We start from the raw sequence: 16,732 nt of genomic DNA on the forward strand, positions 1-16,732 counted from the left end.
TGCAAAGAGTGAGAGTTTGACTTCCTCTTTGCCGATTTGGATGCCTTTGATTTCTTTTTGTTGTCTGATTGCTGTGGCTAGGACTTCTAATACTATGTTGAATAGCAGTGGTGAGTGGACATCCCTGCCACATTCCTGACCTTAGGGGAAAAGCTCTCAGCTTTTCCCCATTGAGAATGATATTCGCTGTAGGTTTTTCATAGATGGCTTTTATGATATTGAGGTATGTACCCTCTATCCCTATACCTGAAGAGTTTTGATCAAGAAAGGATGTTGTACTTTGTCAAATGCCTTTTCTGCATCTATAGAGAGGATCATATGATTCTTGTTCTTTCTTTTGTTAATGTATTGTATCACGTTGATTGATTTGCGGATGTTGAACCAAACTTGCAGCCCAGGGATAAATCCCACTTGGTCATGGTGAATAATCCTTTTAATGTACTGTTGGATTCTAATGGCTAGTATTTTGGTGAGAATTTTTGCATCCATGTTCATCAAGGATATTGGTCTGTAATTCTCTTTTTTGATGGAGTCTTTGTCTGGTTTTGGGATCAAGGTAATGCTGGCCTCATAAAATGAGTTTGGAAGTTTCCCTTCCATTTCTATTTTTTGGAACAGTTTCAGGAGAATAGGTATCAATTCTTCTTGAAATGTCTGATAGAATTCCCCTGGGAAGCCATCTGGCCCTGGGCTTTTGTTTCTTGGGAGATTTTTGATGACTGTTTCAATTTCCTTAGTGGTTATAGGTCTGTTCAGGTTTTCTGTTTCTTCCTGGTTCAATTTTGGTAGTTGATACATCTCTAGGAATGGACCCATTTCTTCCAGGTTATCTAATTTGCTGGCATAGAGTTGCTCATAATATGTTCTTATAATTGTTTGTATTTCTTTGGTGTTGGTTGTGATCTCTCCTCTTTCATTCATGATTTTGTTGATTTGGGTCATTTCTCTTTTCTTTTTGATCAGTCTGGCCAGGGGTTTATCAATCTTGTTAATTCTTTCAAAGAACCAGCTCCTAGTTTCGTTGATCTGTTCTACTGTTCTTTTGGTTTCTAGTTCATTGATTTCTGCTCTGGTCTTTATGATTTCTCTTCTCCTGCTGGGTTTAGGCTTTATTTGCTGTTCTTTCTCCAGCTCCTTTAGGTGTAGGGTTAGGTTGTGTATTTGAGACCTTTCTTGTTTCTTGAGAAAGGCTTGTATTGCTATATACTTTCCTCTCAGGACTGCCTTTGCTGTATCCCAAAGATTTTGAACAGTTGTGTTTTCATTTTCATTGGTTTCCATGAATTTTTTTAATTCTTCTTTAATTTCTTGGTTGACCCATTCATTCTTTAGTAGGATGCTCTTTAGCCTCCATGTATTTGAGTTCTTTCCGACTTTCCTCTTGTGATTGAGTTCTAGTTTCAAAGCATTGTGGTCTGAAAATATGCAGGGAATGATCCCAATCTTTTGGTACCAATTGAGACCTGATTTGTGACCTAGGATGTGATCAGTTCTGGAGAATGTTCCATGGGCACTAGAGAAGAATGTGTATTCCGTTGCTTTGGGATGGAATGTTCTGAATATGTCTGTGAAGTCCATTTGGTCCAGTGTGTCATTTAAAGTCTTTATTTCCTTGTTGATCTTTTGCTTAGATGATCTGTCCATTTCAGTCAGGGGGGTGTTAAAGTCCCCCACTATTATTGTATTGTTGTCAATGTGTTTCTTTGCTTTTGTTATTAATTGCCTTATATAATTGGCTGCTCCCATGTTCGGGGCATAGATATTTACAATTGTTAGATCTTCTTGTTGGATAGACCCTTTAAGTAGGATATAGTGTCCTTCCTCATCTCTTATTACAGTCTTTGTTTTAAAATCTAATTTGTCTGATATAAGGATTGCCACCCCAGCTTTCTTTTGGTGTCCATTAGCATGGTAAATGGTTTTCCACCCCCTCACTTTCAATCTGGGGGTGTCTTTGGGTCTAAAATGAGTCTCTTGCAGACAGCATATTGATGGGTCTTGTTTTTTAATCCAATCCGATAGCCTGTGTCTTTTGATTGGGGCATTTAGCCCATTTACATTCAGGGTCACTATTGAAAGGTATGAATTTAGTGCCATTGTATTGCCTGTAAGGTGACTGTTATTGTATATTGTCTCTGTTCCTTTCTGATCTGTGTTGCTGCTAGGCTCTCTCTTTGCTTAGAGGACCCCTTTCAATATTTCTTGGAGGGCTGGTTTCGTGTTTGCAAATTCCTTTCGTTTTTGTTTGTCCTTGAAGCTTTTTATCTCTCCTTCAATTTTCAATGAGAGCCTAGCTGGATATAGTATTCTTGGCTGCATATTTTTCTCCTTTAGTGCTCTGAAGATATCATGCCAGTCCTTTCTGGCCTGCCAGGTCTCTGTGGATAGGTCTGTTGCCAGTCTAATGTTTCTACCTTTGTAGGTTACATATCTTTTCTCTCGAGCTGCTTTCAGGATTTTCTCTTTGTCTCTGAGACTCGTAAGTTTTACTATTAGATGTTGGGGTGTTGACCTATTTTTATTGATTTTGAGAGGGGTTCTCTGCCTCCTGGATTTTGATGCCTGTTTCCTTCCTCACATTAGGGAAGTTCTGTGCTATTATTTGCTCCGATATACCTTCTGCCCCTCTCTCTCTTTCTTCTTCTTCTGGGATCCCAATTATTCTAATGTTGTTTCCTCTTACCGTATCACTTATCTCTCGAATTCTGCCCTCGTGATCCTGTAGTTGTTTCTCTTTTTCTCAGCCTCTTTATTTTCCATCATTTGGTCTTCTATATCACTGATTCTCTCTTCTGCCTCATTTATCCTAGCAGTTAGTGCCCCCATTTTTTATTGCACCTCATTAATAGCCTTTTTGATTTCGACTTGGTTAGATTTTAGTTCTTTTATTTCTCCAGAAAGGGTTTCTCTAATAACTTCCATGCTTTTTTCAAGCCCGCTAGTATCTTTAAAGTCATGATTCTGAACTCTAGGTCCGACATCGAACTAATGTCCGTATTGAGTAGGTCCCTGGCTGACGGTACTATCTCTTGTTCTTTTTGCTGAGGTGATTTTTTTCGTCTTGTCATTTTGTCCAGAGGAGAATAGATGAATGAGAGAACAAAATGGTAACAGGTTAACAACATCCCCAGCAAATATACTGTATACAAATCAGAAAAGACCTGAAACCAGGGGAAAAGAAAGGGAAAGAAAGAGAAAAGAAAGAAAGAAAAAAAAACAAAAAGAAAAAGATAAAAACAAAAACAGAACAATACAAAAAAAACCCATATATGATCAAATATGATCAGGCTAGTGCATAGATCAGTGCCACACACTAGATTTTGGGCGTATTTTGGTCTGTTAGAAAAAAGTGCCTCCTAAAATTTTAAAGGAAGAAAGACTTATATATGTACAAAATAAGGGTTGATACAATGAAGGGATGGAAGATGACTGTAAAGATGAAAATTATAAAAGATTTTATAAAAGGAATTGATACGACAAGAAGTTCTTTGAAAAAAGAAAGAAGATGATTTAAAAAAAAAGGGAGAGAATGTGATCAGGCAGGAGACTAGAACAAAGCCATACACTAGTGATTTAGGGTATATTTTGATCTGTTAGAAGAAACTGTATCTCAAAATTTTAAAGAGAGAACAACTTATGTATATGTGCCAAAAATAAGGGTAGCTACAGGGATAAAATATGACTCTAAAAATGAAAAATAAAAAATGTTTTTTTTTAAAAAGGGGATTGATAAGATGTTGGTTGAAAAAGGGAAAAAGAAAAATAAAAAAAAAAGTTAAAAAAATTAACTTTGAAAAACTAATGAATCATGGTAATAAAAAGCCATGAATTCTATGTGCAGTGTTCCCCTAGTGCTGGAATTCTCCCGTTCTCCTTGATCGGTAAACTTGGTCTTGGCTTGCTGGCTGTTCTTGCTGATCTTCTGGGGGAGGGGCCTGTTGCCGTGGTTCCCAAATGTCTTTGCCGGAGGTGGAATTGCCCCACCCTTGTCGGTCCAGGCTAAGCAACCTGCTCGGGTTTGCTCTCAGGAGCTTTTGTTCCCTGCAAACTCTGGTACAGCTTTGGAGGACCAGGATGAAAATGGTGGCCTCCCAATCTCCACTCGGAGGAGTTGAGAACTCGGGGCCCCACTCCTCAGCGCGCCCTCAGAGAAAAGCAGTCACTCCCGTCTCCCTGGTCTCCGGCCGCACTACGTGCTCACCCGGCCTGTGACCGAGCGTTTCTGTCTCTGGCACCTGACCCCGTGTGGAGTCTCCAAACCCAGCAGATCCCTGCGGTGCGCTCCCGCGCCGCTCCTCCCCGGGGAGGAAGTGGAGTCTCCCCTGCTCTGCCGCTTGTTGGGTCCCTGCTGGAGGAGCAGTGGCCCGACTGGGCCGCGGATCACAGTTTATGGCAACCCTGAGCCGTGAGCCCGCGCCTCAGCTCCGTCTCTGCAGCCGGCTTCCCTGCTCCAATACCTGGGAGCTCTGCTGCACTCAGGCACCCCTGGTCTTTCTGTGACCACGAGGGTTCTACCCCCCGATTAGCCACTGGAGCGATGTCCCTCAGCAGAGCCAACTTCTAAAAGTTCCGATTTTGTGCTCCGAGGCTCTATCACTTGCCAGAAGCGGCTGACGGAGGCCCCCTCCCCTGCCGTCTATCTTCCCAAATATCACCTCGGATTCAGTTCTCCGCACGTCCTACCTTTCAGTAAGTGGTTGCTTCTCTGTTCAGAGAGTTGTTGCTACTCTCCTGTTCGATCTCCTGTTGAGTTCGTAGGTGTTCAGAATGGTTTGATCCCTATTCAGCTGAATTCCTGAGACCAGACGAAATCCAGGTCTCCCACTCCTCCGCCATCTTGTTCTGCCACCCCCCCCCGTGATCATTCATTTCTTTTTTTTAAAGATTTATTTATTTATTTGATAGAGAGAGAGAGAAACAGTATGAGAGGGGAAAGGGTCAGAGGGAGAAGCAGGCTCTGTGCTGAGCCGGGAGCCTCATGTGGGACTCGATCCTAGGATTCCGGGATCATGACCTGAGCCGAAGGCAGTCGCTTAACCAACTGAGCCACCCAGGCGCCCGATCATTCATTCTTGTTAAGTGCTTACTGCCTACATTAAGCTTAAATTTTTAGGGTGTGCAAAAACTAAAGTTAGTAGTTTTATGTCAGGGCTGTCTCTGTGTAGTTAGAGATTTTCTGGTCTACTCTTAGGCCTAAGCTGAGATGCAAGGGTTTCTCATACTTCTTGGTGATTGAACTGTTTCATGAAGTAGCCATGTGGTGTAAATTTTTCCTTTTTTCTACAGTTTGTTGTGAAAAGTATGAAAGGTTGCTAATTATAAAGTAATAACTCTTCTAAGTAATTACAATTTGTAATAATCCAGTCTTAGTTTCCTGTTAGTTTCTTTAGGAGGATTTTGCTTTAATGTGCTAAAATACAATATTTAGTGATTTAAATTCTTGAGTAAGCATGAATGAAGCTTAAATGTAATATCCTGATTTCTAAGTATGTAAAGTGGTGGCTTATCTGATCCCTCATAATGTTTTTCTCAGAAGTAGATGTATTTGTTTTGGTCTTCTTTTGGAGAACTCAGCATCTTATTCACACATATGAATAAAACATTATGAATGTTTTAAATATCAGCTTTATAGAGGCATAATTTGCATATAATAAATTATCCACCTAAAGATTGTAATTAGATGTTTTGATAGATGTATGTACCAGTGAAATCACCACCACAGTTAAGAAGATACAGAACATTTCCATCATCTTATGGAATAAAAATTTCTTATGTTCCTTTGCTCTCCATTTCTCCCTCTACCCCATGGCCCCAGGGTACCACTGATCTGCTTTCAGTCTTGATTAGTTTGCCTTTTCTATAAGTTTAAATGAATTAAATCATGCTGTTTTGTGTCTGACTTCTTTCTTTCTTTCTTTCTTTCTTTTTTTTTTAAGATTTTATTTATTTATTTGACAGAGAGAGAGACAGCGAGAGCGGGAACACAAGCAGGGGGATTGGGAGAGGGAGACACAGGCTTCCGGCTGAGCAGGGAGCCCGATGTGGAGCTCAATCCCAGGACCCTGGGATCATGACCTGAGCCGAAGGCAGATACTTAACGACTGAGCCACCCAGGCGCCCTGTGTCTGACTTCTTTCACTCAAAATCATGATTTTGAGAATTCATCCACTGTGTTGCATATATCAGTAATTAATTTGTTTTCATTGTTGGGTAGTACTCTAGTGTTTGGCTAAATCACATTTTACTAATGGATATTTATATTTTTTCCAGTTTTTTATTATTATGAATAAAGCTGCCATGAATGGTAATCTAAGTTGTTATGTGGAAATATGTTTTTATTTCCCTGGGGAGTGGAATTGACTGGGTCACATGGTGGGCTTATTAAGTTTAAATTTGTAAGACTCACCCAGTTTTCCAAAGTATTTTTTTTTTTTTATATTCCCACCAACAATATGTGAGAGTTCTCTTTCTCCAGAGCCTTGGCAACATTTGTTATTGTCAGTCTCCTTAATTTCAGCTATTCTAATGGATGTGTAATGATATCTCATTTAATATGCATTTACTTGATAAGTAATAATCTTAAGTGGTTTTTAATATGCTTACTGGCATTCCTGATATTTTGTGAAATGTCTTCATGTATTTTGACCATTTTTTTTTGGTTAAGATTTTATTTTTAAATAATCTTTCCAACCAAGGTGGGGCTTGAACTTAACAATTCCGAGATCAAGAGCCATATGTTCCACCCACTGAACCAGCCAGGCACCCCTTGACCATTCTTTTTTTTTAACCATCCATTTTTGACTGGCTTCTTTGTTTTTTTATAAATGAGTCATAATTTTTATATAACTGGTTTTTTAGATTAAACTTTAGACTTTGGAGTAATTATAGATTCATATGCTGTTTTAAGAAATAATACAAAGATATGCTATTATGCTATGTACCCTTTACCCAGTTTTCTTCAATGATAAACTGTAATATAATATCACAGCAGGATGTTGACATTGATACAATCTACCAATCTCATCCAGATTCACCGGTTTTACTTGTACTTACTTGTGTGTGTGTCCTCTCTTCTGTTTTGTGTCGTGTATAGTCATCACAACAGTAAAGATACATAAGTTCCATCTCGTGTTGCCCTTTTATGTCCACCTTTCCCTTTCTTGATCTTAAGGTGCAGCAGCCACTGATTTTTCTCCGTATATATAGTTTTGTTATTTCACGAATTTTATATAAATGAAATAATACAGTATATAACCTTTTATTTTACTTTTTTTTTTTAAGATTTTATTTACTTATTTGACAGAGAGACAGCGAGTGAGGGAACACAAGCAGGGGGAGTGGGAGAGGGAGAAGCAGACTTCCCAGTGAGCAGGGAGCCCGATGCGGGGCTCAATCCCAGGACCCTGGGATCATGACCTGAGCCAAAGGCAGACACTTAATGACTGAGCCACCCAGGCACCCCGATACATAGCCTTTTAGAATTAACTTTTTTCACTCAGCATATTTCTGTGGAGATTAATCATAGTTGTCTTATATATCAATAGTTTTATCTTCCCTGCTGAGTGGTATTCCATGCTATGGATATACCACAGTTTGTTGAACCATTCATCCATTGATGGACATCTGGGTTGTTTCCGTTTTGGCTAATAGGAATAAAAGCTGCTATGAATACCTGTATACAGGTTTTTGTGTATCAGTTTTCATTTTCCAGAGATAGATACCCAAGGGTGAAATTACTTGGTTGTATGGACATTACAGGTTTAGTTCTATAAAACTTCCAAAATGCCAGAGTGGCTGTAACCTTTTAAATTTCCACCGGCAGTATATGAGTGATCCAGTTCCTCTCTTTCCTCAATATCGTTAGGTGTTGTTACTATTTTAAAATTTAACTTTTTTCCTTTTTTTTTTTCTTTCTTTCAAGAGAGAGAGCACGTGAGAGTGGGTGGAGGGGCAGAAGGAGAGGGAGAGAGAATCTTAAGCAGGCTGCACGCCCAGCACAGAGCGCAGCACAGGGCTCGATCTCATGATCCTGAGATCATGACCTGAGCTGAAATAAGAGTTGGTGCTTAACCAGCTGAGCCAAAATAAAGAGTTGGTGCTTAACCAGCTGAGCCACTCTAAAATTATTTTTTTATTTTAGATGAGAGCCATTCTGATATATGTGTAGTTATATCTTGCTGTGGTTTTAATTTGTATTTCCTTAATAGCTAATGAAATTGATTATCTTTTCATATGCTTTTTGCCATTTGTGTATCTCCTTCAGTGAATTGTTTGTTGATGTCTATTTTGGTTTGCTAGGGCTGCCATAAGAGAATGCCACAGAATGGGTGGCTTGATTAACAGAAATTTATTTCTCACCGTTCTAGAGGCTGGAAGTCTACAATCAGACTGAAGGCAGGTTTGGTTTCTCCTTAGGACTCTCTCCTTGGCTTACAGGTGGCTGCCATCTTTCTGCATCCTCATGCTGTCCTGTCCTGTAGAATCCAAATGTCTGACAGATTTCCTTTATTTTGTTACTTCTCTCCCTTTTACTACAAAATGGCAGTGTCTCTGTTGTATAATCCCATCTTTCTGGCTTCTGCTGTGACATCTGATTATATTCCTGAATTGACACCCATGATCTCTTGGTGAAATACTTTTCTAGCCACACTTTTGAAAAAGGTCTGATGATGAGTTCTTGTATTTTGCAATATGGATAGGCTGAAAATTTTCCAAATCTTCCAAGTTCTAGTTCTTTTTTGCTTAACAGTTCCTTCAACTTATCTTTCTCATTTTTATCATAAGAAACAAGGAGAAACCAGGCTGTGCCTTTAATACTTTGCTTAGAAATCTTGTCAGCTAAATATCCAAGTTCATCACTTTTAACTTCCACTTTCCATAGAACACTAGAAGAAAATTAGGAGACAAGTTCTTGCCGCTTTATAACAAGGGTTGCCTTTCCTCCAATTTCTAATAACATGCTCATTTCCATTGGAGATCTTATCATAATCACCTTTAACATCCATATTCCTACTAACACTCTCTTCAAGGCAGTGTAGGTTTTTTTTTTTTTTTTAATATGCACCTCCAAACTCTTCCAGCCTTTATCCATTACTTACTTCCAAAGCCACTTTCACATTTTTAGGTGTTATAGCAGCATTCCATTTCTGGGTACCAAAATCTATTGGTTTGTTATGGCTGCCATAACAAAATACCACAGACTGTGTGGTTTAAACAACAGCAATTTATTTCTCACAGTTTCTCACAGTTCTTCCAGGAGACTGGAATTCCCAATTTGATTACTCTTGAGGCCTCACTGCTTGGCTTACATTTGATTGTCTCCTTGCTGTGTCCTCACATGGCCTTTTCTTTGTGGGTGTGCACCAATGATGTCTCTCTCTCTTCTTAGGACACCAGTTTTACTGGATTAGAGCTCTACCCTTATGACCTTTATTTAACCTTACTGATCTCTTTAAAGGCCCTAGTAAAGTCACCTTGGGGCTTGAGGAAACACAGTTCAATCCACAGCAATGTCTTTGTCCCTTTTCTAATTGAATTTTTTTGTTAACTGTTGAATTTTGAAGTTTGAAATACATTCTGGATATTAGTCCTTTATCATCTATGTGCAGTATGGTTACAGATATTTTCTGCCAGTCTCTATTTTTTTTTCCTCTTAATGGGGAGCAAGAGTTTTAAATTTTGATGAGATCCAGTTTATCAGCATTCCCTTTTATGGACTGTACTTTAGTTGTCAAGTCTGAGAACTCTTCGTCTAGCTATATAACTGTTTTAAAAATCTGTCCTTCCATGTTGAAGGAAAAATGATTAGAGATTGCAAATTACACATTTTTGCTAGGGGGAATTTGTGAATATGCTGGAAGAAGGTTCACTTAGAATAGGGGCAGATCAGTTATGAACAAAATAATTTGTTGGGAGGGGGCACCTGGGTGCCTCAGTCAGTTAAGCATCTGCCTTCACCTCTGCCCAGCGTTTGGCTCCTTCCTCATTGGGGAGTCTGCTTCTCTCTTCCTGTTCCTGCTGCTTCCCCTACTTGTGCTCTCTCTCTCTTTCTGTCTGTCAAATAAATAAATAAAATCTTAAAAAAAAATTTGTTGGGGGATAGTTCTTACGTTTTTCTTTTTCTCGGTTCTTCTGTGTAAGGCATTGATAGTTTTTGTTCTGCACTCTCTTTTAAGGATGTTTATATAACAATTAACTTTGGAAAATAGTCAATGTCTATTTTATCTTACATGGTAGCATCGTCATCTGCTTGGTCAATCCAAATTGGAAACACAGGGTATCCTTACTGAGTGCCCCAATCTCATTCTTCACAGTCACTGCATCCCACTGATTTCAACTTCTAGGTAGCTCTTGTGTCTTTCCTACGTTTTCATCCTTATTACTTACTGCTCTGGTTCATCACCTTATCTTCTCATTTAAGTGTTCAAATTGCCTTCACATAATTGTTTGATTAGGGAATATCACTGGGGGTTTCCCTTCATGTTTATGTTCTTTTTTTTGGGGGGGGTGGAGGAGAGGTAGGGATTAAAAAGGAATGGTGTGAGTGACAGTCTTTCTTTAATGAGTGTTCTTTCTTGAGAAAAGAAAATTCTTACTTTTTGGCTTATGAAAATATTTTATTGGTGATTCAAGGATTTTTCTTTTTTTTTCATGATTATGCAGAGGAAATTTTGAGATGAAACAGTCTTTATTCCTATGTTCACATAGATATTTTGCCCAGAAGTGAGGTACAATTTTATAATTTTGTATGATTGATGGGCTTCATTACAACGTAGCACTTCGATATTTGTAGAGTAGATGAAAAATATATATTTAATTACATATAAGAATACAGTTTTCTAATAGTCATCATTATTTCTAATTTTTAAGAAATATTTTAGTAGCTATATAATGTAAAAAATAGAAATATGGAATTTTTTTCTTTTTTTATATATAGGAATGAAGATCTAAAACAAATGTTGGAGAGCAACAAAGATTCTGCTAAATTGGATGCTATGAAACGGATTGTTGGGGTAGGTAAAATAGATCATTTCAATTTTGGAAAAGGGACATGTAGTGATTATATTAAATATGTGTTAAATAATATATTAAGTATCAAATCAAACATCTCATTTCCCTTTATATTAATATTTCCTGTCTAAAATGTTTTGGAAGAAGTTTGGAGTATAACAATTCAGATACTTGAGTTTTGTTTTTGTTTTCAGAACTTGAGTTTTAATTCCATCTTTTCTGTGTTCTAATTTCCCTATCTCTAATATCAAGATATTTCTCCTCTGAGATAGAAAGAACTAATCATTTTGAAGACAAAATAGGATTATATACAACAATATTTTGACTTCTGACATAGAGGGATTGTAGATTAGCTGAAGGATTTTCTTGTGTCATTTAATGGCCTAAAAATTGTGAGCATTCTTCTGTGTTTCAAATTCCCTTGCTACCAATACCAATGCTTTATTCAATTTAGTGTCATAGAAGTTCTTATTTTATTTTATTTTATTTATTTGAGAGAGAGAGCGCACAAGCAGGGGTGGGGGCAGAGGGAGAGGGAGGAGCAGACTCCCTGCTGAGCAGGGAGCCCAACGTGGGGCTTGATCCCAGGACCCTGAGATCAGGGCCCGAGCCGAAGGCAGACGCTTAACCGATTGAGGCACTCAGATGCCCCGTATCCTAGAAGTTCTAATGAATATTAGTAAATGCAAGAACATTCACCAGTTTTCAGTTGTAATGTAAAATTCAAACAATTGACTGAAAGTTATTAGAGGAGTCATTTGTTAGAGAGCTAAAAATATAATGCAACTCCTAATTATATATGAAATTTTTAATAGAATATTTTCGCAGTTTGTATTGTATGCACTCAAGGGGTTTTTTTTGCATTTGATTTTTTTTTTTTACATTCAGAGTGAAAACACTGTTTAATTCGGTGACTGTCTAATGCTAAAGAGTTTTGATTTTTTCTCAGTGGAATTAAATTCACAAAACCTGTCTTTCTCATTGCTACTGTACTGTTTATCACCACCATTGCTGATTTTATCTGTCACATATTTTTATATAATGTCAAAATGTAATATATTTGTAATAATTGCACAAATAAACTCTTATAATAAGATGACAATACAACTGAAATAATACTGTTTTCCAGCAGGAAATGCCATCATATGAGAGTTTGAAATCTCCTTTCTTTTCTTAGTATATTAAATTCAAATCCCATTTATGAAAGATGATTTTGGGTATCAGTATGTTCATTTAAGGGTGGCTTGTTATGAAAATCAGATTTATAAAAGTTAAGGACTAACTCTATCTGTAGAACACCTGCAGGTTATTTGATTCTTACATTCCGGTTTATGTCATTTGGTTATGATAGGGGACATGTTCAAGATTCTTTATGAATTTTTCAGTTGTTAATGTTAAGCTGTATAAATAATTACATTTATGGACAGGTAGTTCTTGCTTTGCATGGCTTTGATAACACACAGATTTCAGTTAACACAGTTTAGTTAAATAATACCAATCCCACAACAACATGTTTCAAATTTCAGTTACCAGGGCATATTAACATAGTAATTGCATAATGTACAAACTTCACCAGTAACTCTTGAATTCACAACTCACTATATAGATAACAAATATGCATCATGATCATTGACCAGTCATGTCACTTCTTTCAAAGTCTTTTATTGATTTGTCACTGTGTACATTACTTGGTATATGTACAGACAGCAAAACATATAGTTGTGTTCCCTCCTTGCTTCCCAGTGAGAAACCCACTTAACATTTTACAAAAATGGATAATGAGAGAGCTGTTGGTCAACAAAGATGAAAATGCAGCAAAGAAATAAAAAGTGATAATATTTGGGACACCTGGGTGGCATAGTCAGTTCAGCATCTACCTTCAGCTCAGGTCATGATCCCAGGGTCCTGGGATCAAGTCCTGCATGGGGCTCCTTGCTCAGCGGAGAGCCTGCTTCTCCCTCTGCCTGCTGGTCCCCCTGCTTGTGCTCTCTCTCTGACAAATAAATAAAATCTTCAAAAAAAAAGTGGTAACACTGGAAATGAAAATCAGGTATGATGTAAATGGAGTTATAGAGAAATAGCCAACTGTGGAAATGGTGACACAGCCATTTTTTGAGAGACTCTAATTATGTAGCTGGAAGAATGTAGTAAAGGTGAGCTTTTCAACATAAATAAAGGAAATGGTTGTGATGAAAAGGATGAAGATATGCCAGAGGAAGAAATGGTGCCAAAAAAACTTCACATTAAAGGAACTGTGGGAAATAATTTATAATACTGAAAGTACCAGGGATTATGGGGCACCTGGGTGGCTCGGTTGTTTAAGCGACTGCCTTTGGCTCAGGTCATGATTCTAGAGTGCCAGGATTGATTCCCACATCGGGCTCCCTGCAAGCAGGGAGTCTGCTTCTCCCTCTGACCCTCCCCCCCCCTCGTACTCTCTCATTCTATCTCTCTCTCAAATAAATAAATAAAATCTTTTTTTAAAAAAAAGCAAGTACCAAGGATTAAATATTAGAAAGTGATCCAAACTTGGATAGGAGTTTGGTAATTTACTAAAGATAGAAAAGATGCTTGCTCTGTGTCTTACTTGGTGAGAATAGGCAAGCCCATTCTGACTACTCTTGCTAAGTTAATTTCCAATGTTTCTAATGTTCTAAATTATTGGGTACTAAATAAATGCTAGTTTTACTATTTTTCAGTTTCCTATACACTTATAACTGACAGTAAGAGAGTTAATATTTTTACAAAATTTTTAAAAGTCACAGATTCATTGCAAGATTTATAATTGATTATCAGGATTGCTTTGCAATACCTCACTACCATATAAAGCAAGCACTGCTCTTAATTTCATTAAATTTTGGCTTTTAAAACATTCCTTGTAGGTGAATCATTTCACTAAATCTGAGGATTCTGTGGAAATTCCTAAATCTGAAAATGTGGTATTTGGTAATTTTTACAATTCCTCTTTCAAACTGATAAATAAAAATTTAATATTCTCATAATCTGGACTATCAAAAATGTAATTTAGGTATAAATGTATCATAAAGAAATGTAAAAAAAAAGAAATATAAATATAGCCATATATGCCTAGTACTTATAGACTGTCTCTCATTAAAAAGTTTGTTTAAAGGGGCGTCTGAGTGGCTCAGTCAGCTAAGCGTCTGCCTTCAGGTCAGGTCATGATCCCAGGGTCCTGGGATCAAGCCCCATGTCGGACTCTCTGCTCAGTGGGGAGCCTGCTTCTGCTTCTCTTTCTGCAGCTCTCCCTGCTTGTGCACTCAGTCTTTCTGTCTCTCTCTGTCAAATAAACAAACAAAATCTTTAAAAAAAAAAAAAAGTTTGTATAAAGGTAAATTTCGAATTTGGTTTTTTAACTCTAGGAAAATGATCGGTAATTAAAAATTACTCTTTCACTTTGTATAATACCCTCAGGATCTATCCATTTTGTCACAAATGGCAGGATTCCTTTCTCATGGCTGAATAATATTCCATTGTATCTAATATCTGTATCACCTTTATCCATTTATCTGTTGACAGATTCTTGGGTTGTTTCTGTATCTTGGCTACTGTGAATAATGCTGCAATGAACATGGGAGCATAGATACCTCTTTGAGATAGTGATTTTATTTCCTTTGGATATGTACCCAGAAATGGGATTGCTGAATCATATGGTAGTTCTATTTGTAATTTTTTTGAGCAGCCTCCATACTGTTTTCCATGGTGGCTGTACCAATTTACATTGCCACCAACAGTAGAAAGGATTCCCTTTTCTCTACATCCTTGCCATCCCTTGTTATCTCTTGTCTTCTTGTGATAGTTATAATAAGAGGCTTGAAGTAATACCTCATTATAAATGTACACAATGTTTTTTTTTTTAAGATTTTATTTATTTGAGAGAGAGAGAGAATGAGAGATAGAAAGCATGAGAGGGAAGAGGGTCAGAGGGAGAAGCAGTGATGTAAATGTATATGTAAATTTTCAAATAATATTGAGGCATAAAAAGTAAAAGTTTCATCTTCTAGATAAATTTTAGAACCAAATTCTCAAGTTCTGTTAAAAATTGTTTTTGAACTTTGATTAGGATAATATGGAATTAATATATTCCCTTCTTGCTTTCTTCCCTCTTTCCCTTTCAGTAGCATTATATTTATGTTTTGTAGTTTTTATCATAGAGATCTTGTGCATTCCTTGTTAGATTCATTTCTGTGTATTTTTAAATCTTGATGGCCATTATGAATGGTCCCCTTCATTATATTTTTAACATTAATTATTAATGGTATATAGGAAAACAAATGACTTTTCTGTGCTCTGTATTTGGCCTCCTCAGTGAACTCTCTTCTTATCTCTAACAGTTTTTTAGTTTCCCGTGCTTCGATTTTCTGGATAGATAATTGCGTCGAGAAGTTATGAGAGATTTATATTTTATTTTCAAATATTTTTAACTCATTTTTTTATATGTAGAAAAAGCCTACTGGGCTCTATGTTGGAATTGCATTAACTCTATAATAGATCAATTTTGGGAGAATTAACATTTTAGCAGTATTTTGCCTTAGGACCCATGATCATGATTCTATTTCTTCACTTGTTTAGATCATCTTTAACTTCTCTCAACAGTGTATTATATTATAGCTTTTAGTATTAAATTTTAAGTTGTATTATTTTGTTAATACTTTAAATACTTTGTGTTTTTGAATGCTATTTATTGAATGATATATTTTAATTTTCAGTGAGCAATTATTCTTTTCTAATTCCCCCTTTTATTAAGTAACTAATAGTTATTTTACTTGAAATTTTTTCAGTGAGCTGTTAAATCAATCATTCGTTCACCTTTACTTTTGTCCAGTTTTTAATTTGATTTCTAAGTAGTACCATATTTCTATGTGGAAGCTTTTAAAATCATTTAGAAAATTCTCTGTTTGTGTGTGTGTGTATCAATTTCTTTTTTTTTTTAAGATTTTATTTATTTATTTGACAGAGAGAGAGAGACAGCGAGAGAGGGAACACAAGCAGGGGGAGTGGGAGAGGGAGAAGCAGGCTTCCCGCTGAGCAGGGAGCCCGATGCGGGGCTTGATCCCAGGACCCCGGGTTCATGACCTGAGCTAAAGGCAGACGCTTAACCGACTGAGCCACCCAGGTGCCCCTGTGTGTATCATTTCAAAACATCTTTTGGCTAGAAGTAGCTTCCTGGAGGTCAGTCAGTCAGAATTTTATATTGGCTTCAAAATTTCTTGTATTTTCTTAATGTAAGTTTTAAATTTAAAAATCTCTTTATAATTTATATTTCATGAGCCCTGAAAATGGGTTCTTATCACTTTATACAATTGCAGAGTAGTTTTCAGGTCTTTTCGTCATTTAAAGATTTCTGAATTTAATCTGCCAAAATTTTAAATGTTGGGTATTTTACTACATTATTTTCTAAAATATAGCGAAGTGCTGGCAGTGCATATCTGACTATCTTTCATAGTTGGTAATCTTGTGATTCAGTAGAGAATCTTTTCAGCAACATCTAACATTGAGAAACCATAATGATAGTCACAGTTTATTTTATTATCTTTCTTTGGTGATACTTGAGACTTAGAATCATGTTTCCAATGTTTCATATATTAAGTGAAGTCTCATCTGTGCCAAAGCATCCTTAGGGGAGAAAAGCTGCCTACTTCAAAATCTTGTGGTCACTTATTACACAGCAGGACTCAGTTGAAGCACTCATACATTATTTTTT

The 16,732-nt window shown here is 37.0% G+C and overlaps 1 protein-coding gene across 3 annotated transcripts in view; it reads left to right on the top strand.

Annotated features, from left to right (window-relative positions):
- Positions 1-16,732, top strand: part of AP3B1 (adaptor related protein complex 3 subunit beta 1) — a 274,921-nt gene that overhangs the window by 45,890 nt on the left and 212,299 nt on the right. For all 3 annotated transcript variants that reach the window (XM_073905296.1, XM_025892636.2, XM_073905297.1), the window contains exon 2: positions 10,937-11,012. In XM_073905296.1, coding sequence (XP_073761397.1) covers positions 10,937-11,012 — 76 coding nt within the window. The remainder of the gene's footprint in view (positions 1-10,936; positions 11,013-16,732) is intronic.

Source organism: Callorhinus ursinus, unplaced genomic scaffold (genome assembly GCF_003265705.2).
Source record: "Callorhinus ursinus isolate GAN/ISIS: 27379988/994484 unplaced genomic scaffold, GSC_fseal_2.0 scaffold23, whole genome shotgun sequence".
Lineage (NCBI taxonomy): Eukaryota > Metazoa > Chordata > Mammalia > Carnivora > Otariidae > Callorhinus > Callorhinus ursinus.